The sequence below is a fragment of the Bombina bombina genome, chromosome 6 (genome assembly GCF_027579735.1).
Source record: "Bombina bombina isolate aBomBom1 chromosome 6, aBomBom1.pri, whole genome shotgun sequence".
Classification (NCBI taxonomy): domain Eukaryota; kingdom Metazoa; phylum Chordata; class Amphibia; order Anura; family Bombinatoridae; genus Bombina; species Bombina bombina.
Window position 1 is genome coordinate 1111140876 of NC_069504.1, and position 13935 is coordinate 1111154810.

At 39.4% G+C, this 13935-nt stretch overlaps 1 protein-coding gene across 1 annotated transcript in view; it reads left to right on the top strand.

The window, feature by feature from the left end:
* EFCAB6 (EF-hand calcium binding domain 6) overlaps positions 1-13935 on the top strand; it is a 423875-nt gene that overhangs the window by 239199 nt on the left and 170741 nt on the right. Inside the window, exon 12 of the mRNA XM_053719700.1 lies at positions 2344-2415. Coding sequence (XP_053575675.1) covers positions 2344-2415 — 72 coding nt within the window. The remainder of the gene's footprint in view (positions 1-2343; positions 2416-13935) is intronic.

The following is a 13935-nucleotide window of genomic DNA, read 5'->3' on the forward strand; positions in this document are numbered from 1 at the left end:
GACGTGGTTCGTGCCCTGAAGTTTTACTTGCAGGCGACTAAAGAATTTTGTCAATCTTCTTCCTTATTCATTGTTTTTTCTAGAAGACGTAGGGGTCAGAAAGCTACGGCTACCTCTCTTTCTTTTTGGCTGAAGAGTATCATCCGTTTGGCATATGAGACTGCTGGACAGCAGCCTCCTGAAAGAATTACGGCTCATTCTACTAGGGCTGTGGCTTCCTCATGGGCATTTAAAAATGATGCTTCTGTTGAACAGATTTGCAAGGCTGCAACTTGGTCTTCTCTTCACACTTTTTCCAAGTTTTACAAATTTGACACTTTTGCCTCGTCCGAGGCTGTTTTTGGGAGAAAGGTTCTTCAAGCAGTGGTGCCTTCCGTTTAGGTTCCTGTCTTGTCCCTACCTTTATCCGTGTCCTATAGCTTTGGTATTGTATCCCATAAGTAAGGCTGAAATCCGTGGACTCGTCATATCTTGTAAAAGAAAAGGAAATTTATGCTTACCTGATAAATTTATTTCTTTTACGATATGACGAGTCCACAGCCCACCCTGTCATTTCTAAGACAGGTCTTTATTTTTGTTAAACTTCAGTCACCTCTGCACCTTGGCTTTTCCTTTCTCTTCCTAACTTCGATCGAATGCCTGGAGTGGGAGGGAAGGGAGGAGCTATATATACAGCTCTGCTGTGGTGCTCTTTTCCTCCTCCTGCTGACCAGGAGGCGATATCCCATAAGTAAGGATGAAATCCGTGGACTCGTCATATCGTAAAATAAATAAATTTATCAGGTAAGCATAAATTTCTTTTTTCTGATGAGAGCAAATTTTGCATCTCATTTGGAAACCAAGGACTCAGAGTATGGAGGAATAATGGAGAGGCACAAGATGCTTGAAGTCCAGTGTGAAGTTTCCACAGTCTGTGTTGATTTGGGGAGCCATGTCATCTGCTGGTGTTGGTCCACTGTGCTTCATTAAGTCCAGGGTCAACACAGCCGTCTACCAGGAGATTTTGGAGCACTTCATGCTTCCTTCCGCAGACGAGCTCTATGGGGATGCTGACTTCATTTTCCAGCAGGACTTGGCACCTGCCCACACTGCCAAAAGCACCAAAACCTGGTTCAATGACCGTGGGATTATTGTGCTTGATTGGCCAGCAAACTCGCCTGACCTGAACCCCATAGAGAATCTATGGGGCATTGCCAAGAGAAAGATGAGAGACATGAGACCAAACAATGCAGAAGAGCTGAAGGCCGCTATTGAAGCATCCTGGTCTTCCATAACACCTCAGCAGTGCCACAGGCTGATAGCTTCCATGCCACGCCGCATTGAGGCAGTAATTGCTGCAAAAGGAGCCCAAACCAAGTACTGAGTACATACAGAATGCATGCTTATACTTTTCAGAGGTACGATATTGTTCTATGTACAATCCTTGTTTTATTGATTGCAGGTAATATTCTAATTTTCTGAGATTGTGGATTTGGGGTTTTCATGAGCTGTAAGCCATAATCATCACAATTATGACAAATCACGGCTTGAACTATCTTGCTTTGCATTTAATGAGTCTATCTCATATATTAGTTTCACCTTTTAAGTTGCATTAGTGAAATAAATGAACTTTTGCACGATATTCTAGTTTTTCGAGTTTCACCTGTACACAGTTGTCTATATTTATCTTGTGAGTGTCAAGTGAAGTGATCATTCTGGAACTGTATAGCAATGTAAAAGTGACATTTATCCAAGCAGTGCATGGTGGGAGTCTACACTGGGCACTTGTCTTTATATTTATCTTGTGAGTTCCTATATAGAACATCAACTAGTTACACCTCTTAAAACCCTAAAAAAAAACAGCCCAAATTAATGGTTTACCTATTAAACCAATAGAGGGCCAGATGCAACTTTCTTGAGGGCCAGTACTTTGAGACACTGGTCTAAGGCATATGTGCAACTGGATTGCCTCTGCCTGGATATCTTATGCATGCTGACATATTGCTGGCATCCCAGTGCAAGAGGCTTTAAATCCCCTCCGCTCCTCCTTTCTTCTATGTATGCCCTTAGGACCACCCAGATCCCATTGTCACTCAGCGCAGACCCATACAGTATATATTGAGGTGTAAATACAGTATATATATATATATATAGAAGAGAGTGGGTTAAGGGCAGAAGAGAGGGATTGCAGAGAGTAAACAAGACTTTCTGTCCGGCTTCAGAGAAAGGGATCAGAAAACTGTTTAAGGTTCTTAGATATTATAAAATTCTACCAAACATCATTTGCATATGAAAATCAGACCTGCATAGACATAATTTTACTTGGTTGGAAGAAAAGGTCTTATTGTTTTTATTTAATTGCAGACAGGTCACAAGTGGCTGAATAATACAAGACACCTGGCGAAACAAGCCCCAGTAGTGCTGACCTGGGACAAGGTAGGTCTGAGGTAGAACAGTTCTCACACATTGGGCTAGGTTATGAGTGGAGCGCTCACAGTAACGCGCAAGCGATAAGGGGTTTATCGTGGCTGTTTGCTGGTGTGGGGCAAAGGGCTTTAACATAGAAATACATATATATACATATCTAAAGATGGATGTTTATATGTGTATACATATGTATTCATAGTATTTACAGACATATATACACCTATAAATACACATATAGACACACACACATATATATATATATACATTGGAGCCCTTTGAAGTTAAGTAGAAAACATGAAAAGAACATATTTAAGCAATATTCATATTTAATAAAGTGTCATACTGTGTATTTACATTCCAATGTTCTCCACATAGCAGAATATGTTCTAAGTATTTATAAATACATATTCCTATACATATCTGCATATATCTTTACCTATATATAATTATATATATATATATATATTGTACCAATAAAAACATCATATGAAGAAATATGTATTTATGAATAAATACAACATATTCTGCTGTGTGAAGAGCATTGAAAGCGAAATATTCATATTTTCATGTAGAGTTAGCGCACTTGAGAATATGCGATTGGGTTTGTGCACATGGGTGTTTTTTTTCCCTACTTTTTTTTCTTCATTTTCTTCTATTGACTTGTAAGTTCGCCTTTTTACGCTCGTCGGGTTAAGGCGCTAGTGAAAACAGTTTACTTCCAACTTGTAATACAAGCACTACCTGACACGCGCAAAAAGCTTACTTCTAGCACAGTTAACGTTCATGCGGGAGCATTAAATAGTGCTCCACTTGTAATCTGGCCCATTATTGGTTGCAAATTCCAGAAGACAATATGCTCTAATAAGCTTCCAGATTTCCATACCCCAGTCACTTCAAAGCAAGTCTTTCCTTGTGATTTTATGGAGGCTGAATGCTGTGTAATCTTCAACTATTTTTAATCATTTTCATGCAAATTAGAAAACCGTTTATATGTAAATTACCCCACAATGTTGCTGTCTCTTTTTAACAACATAGCTGGTGTTTACTACTCTCAGCAGCGCAGCCCAACAAAAAAACGCAGCCATTAAATAAGAATTAAATTAATTGCGCAGGCTGTACATTCTTTTGGATTCTGAGAACGATGGATTGCTGTTTTTAGCATAAGAGTGTTATTGGCAGAATACTATGGACCACCAAAGGCTTGGTAAATAAATGGCTGCTAAACACGATAATTATGTTAAGGTCACACTTTTGTATGGAGGGAGAATTTGGTGGCAGATAATATTTGCTTGACCTTTGTTCACTCTCTTTTCTAACTATTAGTATTGCAGAAAATGCCTGATGCTGTAGATTTCTACAGAAATAGTTTAATTCTGGTACAATAATTGCACATACAGTTATGTAGTGGAATCCTCATTCCTAAACATACTGTGCCTTACTGCACAAAAGAAATGTGTCCCTACCTAGATTCAATAACAAGTAATAGGGAGGGGGTAAACGTGTCCTGCAGCGTGTCTGGCTACAAATTCAGTCTAATTAAAGGGGCATGCAAGCCAAAAGTGCGTGTCATTTCAAGACACTTTTAAAGGGATACTAAACCCATTTTTTTTTCTTTCAGGATTCAGATAGAGCATGCAATTTTAAGCAATCTAATTTACTCCTATTATCAAATTTCCTTTGTTCTCTTGGTATCTTTATTTGAAAAAGCAGGAATATAAGCTTAGCAGCTGGCCCAGTTTTGGTTCATCACCCTGGCTATCGCTTGCTGATTGGTGAGTACATTTAGCCACCGATCAGCAAACACTACCCAGGTGCTGAATAAAAAAATGGTCCAGCTCCTAAGCTTACATTTCTGCTTTTCAAATAAAGATACAAGGACACAAAGAAAAAATGATAATACGAGTAAATTAGAAAGTTGCTTAAAATTGCATGCGCTATCTGAATCATTAAAGAAAAAATTTGGGTTTAGTATCCCACTTCTGCTATCAAATGTACTTTGTTATTTTGGTATCTTTAGTTGAAAAGCATATGTACAGATCCTCAGCAGCAGCAGTAATGCGTTACTGGGAGCTAGATGGTGATTGGTGGCTACACAGATATGCCTTTTGTCATTGGCTTACCAGATGTGTTCAGCTAGCTCCCAGTAGTGTAAAGCTGCTCTAGAGCTGCATTTAACTACATTTTTAATCAGTTTGCAGTAATGGTGCAACAATAAAATGCTGCAACATTTTAGAGCATTTCATTTTGCCATTTTATGTTCCTTTGGACCCTTACATTATCATTGAAATATAGAAACACATTCTGGCTGCATGTTAGAACGAGGAGGCCCATAAAGCCTGTCCCTATTTTCTCTTGAAGTGTAATATTAATATTAGTATAACCTTATGCATATCCCAGGCATAATTGGATCACAGTATTTGTCCTTTGCACCTCTACTGGAAGTCTATACCCAGTGGCGTCCCCAGATATTTCTTCTAGGGGGCACTTCCAGGAGACCTACCAGTGATTTGTGGGCAGGGCTTCAGCAGAAGGGTGAGACTGGGTATGTCTAGGGCAGGACCAGGCATATCGTGGGAGGGATTGGGTGCTGCCTGGAGCTGCCGCAGTACCTGAGCTAAGTGGTGGGGGGAAGCCACAGTTGGGGGGCTCATGGGGCCCCCCAATTACGCTGTGGGGGGCTACTGTCCCCCTTGCCCCCCCCCCCTTGAAGCCTATGTCTATTTCATGACTCAAGCAGCCTATCTGTATAGAAGTGCTGTGCAAACTACTGAATGTACTACCTTCCGACTGGAGATCATGACCCCTTGTTCTAGTGGTGATTTCTTTAAGAAAAATACGTTACTCAGCTTTATTAAATCTCTTCATATACTAAAAGGTGTATATCATATTAACTTCCCTCCTTCTCTCCTCTAAGCCAAACATATTAAGGGGACGTAAACGTATATAAAGAAAATGTTATAATGTGCTGGGGCTGTGTATTAGTGCGCAATTGCTTGTATATAATAGTGAAGTTAAAGCTGGCAGTGGTGAGCCAATGACAAGAGGCATTTATGTGTATTCACCAATCAGCTGCTAGCTCCCACTAGTGCACAGCTGTTACTAAGCCTACCTAGATATGCTTTTTTACAAAAAAAAAATATTTGTTAACAGAATTAAAATAACATTTTACTTTAATAGCCTCCTTTTTACAGTTTTTAGTTTATTTATATCCTTCTGCAGATGCAGTCTCCAGAACTGTACATACTAGTTAAAAGGACATGAAACCCAAAATGTTTCTTTAATGATTCAGAACATAACATTTTAAACAACTGTCTAATTTACTTCTATCTAATTTGCTTAGTTCTTTTGGTATCCTTTGTTGAAAAGCATTCCTAGGTAGGCTCAGGAGCTGGGAGCTAGCTGCTGATTGGTTTCGGCACATACATCCCTGTTGCCATTGGCTTACCGAATTGTTCAGCTACCTCCAAGCAGTGCATTGCTGCTCTTTAAATAAAGGATATCAAGAGAATGAAGCAAAACTGATTATAGAAGTAAATTGGAAAGTTGTTTAAAATGGTTTTCTCTGTCAGAGTAATGAAAGAACATTTTTGGGTTACACGTTCCTTTAAGTAGAGGGCTAACTAGTGACCTATAAAGTCGGTCATAGACTGCACTTTTCTGCTGCCTATATCTTCCTATACAACCAGGCATCTTAATGGTCTTATGTGTTGTATAATTACATTTGTCTCCCAACCTTCACTTGTTACTGTCAGCCAAAGCTTTGATATTTTGTGTCTTAAATGCTAAGGGGTAGATTACAAGTGGAGCGCAAACAATTTCACAAGGGATTTCGCGATCATTTGCACTTCATTTTAATTGCGCTTATAAAACAAGTTGTGGTTAACTGTTTTCTGAAAATAAAGTGTCACAAAACACATCCACCTAGATTACGAGTTTTGCTTTAGAGGCTGTGCGGTGCTAACGAGCAGTTTATGCTCACTGCTCACTTACAGACAGCGCTGGTATTACGGGTTGTTACAAACCCGGCGTTAACCGCAAAAAAGTGATCGTAGAGCAAAATTTTGCTCCACATCTCACCTCAATACCAGTGCTGCTTACGTTAGCGGTGAGCTGGTGTAACGTGCTCGTGCACGATTTCCCCATAGGAATCAACGGAGAGAGCCGGCTGAAAAAAAGTCTAACACCTGCAAAAAAGCAGCATATAACTCACTAACGCAGCCCCATTGATTCCTATTGGGAAATAAAATTCAAGTCTACACCTAACACCCTAACATGAACCCTGAGTCTAAACACCCCTAATCTTACACTTAGCTGGTGTAACGTGCTCGTGCACGATTTCCCCATAGGAATCAATGGGGGAGAGCCGCCTAAAAAAAACCCTAACACCTGCAAAAAAAGCAGCGTTTAGCTCCTAACGCAGCCCCATTGATTCCTATGGGGAAAATACATTTATGTCAACACCTAACACCCTAACATGAACCCCAAGTCTAAACACCCCTAATCTTACACTTATTAACCCCTAATCTCCCGCCCCCAATGTCGCCGCAACCTACCTACACTTCTTAACCCCTAATCTGCCGCCTCCAACGTCGCCGCCACTATATTAAAGTTATTAACCCCTAAATCTAAGTCTAACCCTAACACCCCCTAACTTAAATAAATCTAAATAAAATTAATATTATTAACTAAATTATTCCTATTTAAAACTAAATACTTACCTATAAAATAAACCCTAAACTATCTACAATATAACTAATAGTTACATTGTATCTAGCTTAGGGTTTATTTATTTTACAGGCAAGTTTGTATTTATTTATTTTAACTAGGTAGAATAGTTATTAAATAGTTATTAACTATTTAATAAACTACCTAGCTAAAATAAAGACAAATTTACCTGTAAAATAAAACCTAACCTAAGTTACACTAACACCTAACACTACACTATAATTAAATTAATTCCCTAAATTAAATACAATTAAATAAAATTAGCTAAAGTACAAAAAAAACCCCACTAAATTACAGAAAATAATAAACAAATTACAAGATTTTTAAACTAATTACACCTAATCTAATCCCCCTAACAAAATAAAAAAGCCCCCCCAAAATAAAAAAAGCCCTACCCTACATTAAATTACAAATAGCCCTTAAAAGGGCCTTTTGCAGTGCGTTGCCCCAAAGTAATCAGCTCTTTTACCTGTAAAAAAATTACAAATCCCCCCCAACATTAAAACCCACCACCCACACAACCAACCCTACTCTAAAACCCATCCAATACCCCCTTAAAAAAAACTAACACTAACCCCTTAAGAATCACCTTACCGGGAGAAGTCTTCACTCAACCGGGCCGAAGTCCTCAACGAATCCAGCAGAAGTGGTCCTCCAGACGGGCAGAAGTGGTCCTCCAGATGGGCAGAAGTCTTCATCCAGACGGCATCTTCTATCTTCATCCATCTGGCGCGGAGCAGGTCCATCTTCAAGACATCCGACGCGGAGCATCCTCTTCTTCCGGCGGCTACGACTGAATGAAGGTACCTTTAAGTGACGTCATCCAAGATGGCGTCCCTTCAATTCCGATTGGCTGATAGAATTCTATCAGCCAATCGGAATTAAGGTTGAAAAAATCCTATTGGCTGGGGCAATCAGCCAATAGGATTGAGCTGGCATTATATTGGCTCATTGGAACAGCCAATAGAATGCCAGCTCAATCCTATTGGCTGATTGGATATAGTGGCAGCGACGTTGGGGGCGGCAGATTAGGGGTTAATAAATGTAGGTAGGTGGCGTCGATGTTAGGGCCGGCAGATTAGGGGTTAATAATATTTAACTAATGTTTGTGAGGCGGGAGTGCGGCGGTTTAGTTGTTAATATGTTTATTATAGTGGCGGCGATGCCCGGTTCGGCAGATTAGTGGTTAAAAATTTTATTTTAGTGTTTGCGATACGGGGGGCCTCGGTTTAGGGGTTAATAGATAGTTTATGGGTGTTAGTGTACTTTTTAGCACTTTAGTTAAGAGTTTTATGCTACGGCGTTGTAGTGTAAAACTCTTAACTACTGACTTTAAAATGCGGTACCAGTGTTGACAGGAGAGGGTCTACCGCTCACTTTTTGGCAGACTCGTAATACCGGCGCTATGCAAGTTCCATTGAAAAAATAGGATACGCAATTGACCTAAGTGGATTTGCAGTATTTCCAAGTCTGGTCAAAAAAGTGAGCGGTACACCTGTACCTGCAAGACTCGTAATACCAGCGGGCGTTAAAAAGCAGCGTTGGGACCGGCCAACGCTGCTTTTTAAGCCTAACGCACAACTCATAATCTAGCCGATCAAAAATACATTACAATGTACACTTACACTCATGATAACCCTGTCTAAAAGTTATAAGGGCTCAAAGATATGAAATTTCAGGTATTAGGGAAAAAAACGCCAAAGGACTTTAACATTGAGATTGATACATAGGGGCCGATTTATCATTGTCCGAATGCAGAGAAATACAACTGTTTCCGCGTGAGCCTTCAATCTCACTAGAAAAAGGAGTTAAGAAGCAGCGCTCTATGCTGTCGGCATTTAGCGATGTCTGGCATGTCCGCCAGACATTGTATATGTATATATATATATATATATATATATATATTTATAATATTAATATATATATATATGTATATATATGTACAGTACATATGTATTAATGTATATATATGTGTATATATGTATTTATAGACATATATACACATATAATAACATTAATATATATACATATATATACATATATTGACATATACAGTATCTCACAAAAGTGAGCACACCCCTCACATTTTTGTAAATATTTTATTATATCTTTTCATGTGACAACACTGAAGAAATGACACTTTGCTACAATGTAAAGTAGTGAGTGTACAGCCTGTATAACAGTGTAAATTTGCTGTCCCCTCAAAATAACTCAACACACAGCCATTAATGTCTAAACCGTTGGCAACAATAGTGAGTACACCCCTAAGGGGAAATGTCCAAATTGGGCCCAATTAGCGATTTTCCCTCCCTGGTGTCATGTGACTCGTTAGTGTTACAAGGTCTCAGGTGTGAATGGGGAGCAGGTGTGTTAAGTTTGGTGTTATCGCTCTCACACTCTCTCATACTGGTCACTGGAAGTTCAACATGGCACCTCATGGCAAAGAACTCTGAGGATCTGAAAAAAATAATTGTTGCTCTACATAAAGATGGCCTAGGCTATAAGAAGATTGCCAAGACCCTGAAACTGAGCTGCAGCACTGTGGGCATACAGAACTTTCACAGGACAGGTTCCACTCAGAACAGGCCTCGCCATGGTCGACCAAAGAAGTTGAGTGCACGTGCTCAGCATCATATCCAGAGGTTGTCTTTGGGAGATAGACGTATGAGTGCTGCCAGCATTGCTGCAGAGGTTGAACTGGTGGGGGGGGGGGTCAGCCTGTGAGTGCTCAGACCATACACCACACACTGCATCAAATTGTTTTGCATGTGTAAGGCCTGATTCTTGAAATGAACCTGGTTGTTTATCTTTAAGGATCTCAAATGCAGATTAATAGGAAGTTTTAGAATGTATCACTTGGCAGTAGATCCAATTTAGCAATAGATCTGAATATGCTTACAGTGATACAATGTAGCAAGACAAGTAACAACTTGTTGCTATCAGTAACGATTTGTTGTTAAAGCTCAATTACACAGTGTCTAACTGACAGTGTCTGATTGAACCCTTCAGCTGAGTTAAGCTGTGACTTCCAGAGAATACTCTGTGGATGACCTAGGTGGAGGGAGTGACTCAACTTCGATTCACAGAGTGCTTTTGTTCAGCGAGGCTGAAGGAATCCGGTTTTAATACAGTGGTTGACGTTGGTAGTGGGTGCGACTCAACTCCGACTCACGGAACGCTTCTGCCAGATGACGTAGGTAGTGGGTGTGACTCAACTCCATTTTACGGAGCGCTCCTGACAGTCCCGTAATCGAGAGCAAAAAAATGGGTTATAGACAAAAACTGAATATTCCGTTGAGCACAAAGATGTTGACTGAATCTGACAGGAACATGTGTGTGACAAGGTATCTGCTGTTAGACTCACTGCTGGATGGAAGAACAGAACCTGGGAAGCGTTGGATGTCTGAAACTGTTTAAGGAGAGTCACTAACAGATTAGAGTGGTATAAAACTTCCTGCAGGAGAGTGTCCGTTCTTAGGTGTTGAATTAAGAAGTGGTTGGAGGTCAATTGATTTATATTCATTTGTTTAGAAACTGCATAAAGCAGAAAGAAAGGTATAAGTTGTAATTCAAATGCTTGGAAAAGCAATTCGTAAAATATCTTGAGCAGAGGATTTCCAGTGAGGCTCAGTTCCTTGCTTGAAACAAAATAACTTAGCACCTGGCTGACGTCAGCGTGCAGATTAAGTAGAGAAAGTGGGTTGGGTTATACACACAGATACGTAACAGGCAGGTAGATGAGCAGTGAGAACTCAGATTCCTGACAGCATGGCTGTCGTTCCAGAAGGAAGCCTCTTCTAAAGATGATGCGCAAGAAAGCCTGCAAACAGTTTGCTGAAGACAAGCAGACTAAGGATATGGATTACTGGAACCATGTCCTGAGCTCCGATGAGACCAAGATAAACTTATTTGGTTCAGATGGTGTTAAGCGTGTGTGGCGGCAACCAGGTGAGGAGTACAAAGACAAGTGTGTCTTGCCTACAGTCAAGCATGGTGGTGGGAGTGTCATGGTCTGGGCCTACATGAGTGCTGCCGGCATTGGAGAGCTACAGTTCATTGAGGGAACCATGAATGCCAACATGTACTGTGACATACTGAAGCAGAGCATGATCATAACGACCCCAAACACACCTCCAAGGCGACCACTGCCTTGCTAAAGAATCTGAGGGTAAAGGTGATTGACTGGCCAAGCATGTCTCCAGACCTAAACCCTATTGAGCATCTGTGGGTCATCCTCAAACAGAAGGTGGGGGAGTGCCCATGGGCGCTAAGCCAGATTTAGCGCACAGCTATCGGCTAAGAGGTGAAAACGTCACCTCTTAGCCAAATTTATTTTTAGCCGTGGGCTGCTGTAGGAGCTAAGAGCGGCGATCAATTGAATCAAATAAAGGAGCTTTCTACATGAAGTATCTTATATACCTTTATTTGTTTCAATAGCAAATCCTAGCATTTGTAAAACGCTAGGATTTACTTTCACTTTAAGTATTTTTAAATATATATTCTTATATATATCTGTATATATCTATACCTATATAAATTCATCCACATGCCCAAAAGTTTTTACAGCAAAAAGTGCAAAATAGCGGTAAAAAGAAAAACTTTATTCAAGTGTAATCACACTCATTAAAACATGGGGGTACCATCAAAAAAACATAAAATACAACAAAAATCAAACATGAAAACATAAAGCTAACATGTTTTGGCACGCAGCCGTAATCATAGCGTGCATGCCGAAACATGTTAGCTTTATGTTTTCTTACATGCATTCACGCTTTTCCAGCGTTTGGAATCGGAAGTACAGAGGACTGCTTCGATTTGGGTGTAAGATTACAAGCACCGCTGTGAATTACAACTCCCGGGATGAAAAGAGTGATTACACACAGAGGAAGTATCCGGTGAGGTCGGTAAGTGGGCATAGCCGCATAGCGGTTTCTTGCATAAGTAAGACACGTGTAAATGAAGTCTGTGTTTGAGACCCATACCGACATTTACTCACACCAGTGACTGCGCTTTGAAATCGATAAGGCAGTTTTTCAGGAGACTGTGTACATTACGATTGTTTGCCTCATGCATGAAGTTCTAAGGGCAATCGCGACGAGGGGTTAATATATGATAAGACTATCTCTGGACGTAATTGTATATATCTAATGCAGGATTGAACATTCTTTCTATTTTTATATAAATTCATCCATATATATATAGGTATAAATATATATTTGTTTAAAAAAAGATCAGATATATGTAGAAGTATTTATTTATGAATAAATAGAACATATTCTGTTACGTAAATAACATTGGAAAATGAAATATTAATAATTTCATGTCGGGTTAGCGCTATTGCGAATATGTGATGGTAATAAAAATGTGATCAAAAAAATAAATAAAGGATATATCACCCACTTAAAAGTCCTTACAGAAGTCTTCTCATTAAAGTTCCATGAAAAACAAAAAAGAAACAACAAAAATAGTGCAGTATTGTCTGGAGGATGATAATATTTAAATGGAACACGCCAGTATTGTACTCACATATGCTGGAGCATAATTATGCTCTATCTTGCCATCTTGCAAAACCGGAAGTGACTTTTCCGGAAGTGACATAATAGATGAAACCGGAAGTGGTGAAGCTGGAAATGACAAATAGCCGGAAGTAACAAATTGCCAGAACAGGTTGAAAAGTACCCGCAAATGGGTAATGAAAGTGAGATCCTTGAGAAAGCCATTTAATATAGGCGAAACACGTGTCGGAACTCAGTAAGAGAAGTGCATTGCGCTTACCTGTAAGACTGTGTTCCATTCTATGGTCCTGGTACAATCGGTTTAGCCAAATTGGGTGCACACAAATAACGGCTGGGATATACAGTTGGGACTTTCAATACATGAGGGGTTTGCTAAGCGTTGTCTATCCTTGTGCTTTTAATTGTTTTTATATGTGAAATATTATATTAAATATTTGTATACCCATATTTGGCTATGACTCCAAAGATCCCTGGGGTGGCTACCAATGAGCCTTTAAATGATACGGCATGCACGATTGATAGAGCATAATTATGCTCCAGCATATGTGAGTACAATACTGGCGTGTTCCATTTAAATACGATCATCCTCCAGACAATACTGCACTATTTTTGTTGTTTCCTTTTGTTTTTCATGGAACTTCAATGGAAGGACTTTAAAGTATATGATATATCATTTATTTATTTTTTTATCACGTATTTTGTTTTTTTGTGATTTATTTAGTTCACTATTTTATGTTGAATATGTGATGGTGTTCGTGCGAGAGAGTTTTTTTTTCCCCAACTTTTTTTCTTCATTGACTCCTATGGTCTAATGCGTGAATGACTTTTTGCGCAAGTCGGGTTATTGCTAGAGAAAAAAACAGTTTACTTTCAACTTATAATACCAGCGCAACCCAGCTAGCGCAAAAATGAAAATCCTAGCTGAGTTTACACTATAGAGAAAATGCAAAATACCGCTCAACTTGTAATCTATCTCTAAATGTATTCTTTCTAGTCTTAAATTCTAAAACTCATTACAGACAGTTCTTGTAAAGTATTGTCCTATTGTTATCTACATGCTGTTTAGTTTCCTAGAGTGTGGGATCTTTGTTTATATTATATTATAGTTAAGTTATTTTATTTTTACAGAGCAAATTCCCTAACTGAATACTTGTTCATGCTAAATTTTCTTTCATCAGATGTTGAGAGTCCACTAGTTATCATGTGTGGGAATGTCCCTCCAGACCACTAGGAGAAGAATGTGATGACTCACTAACTCTCATCCTCATGAAAAAAATGAATTTATTAG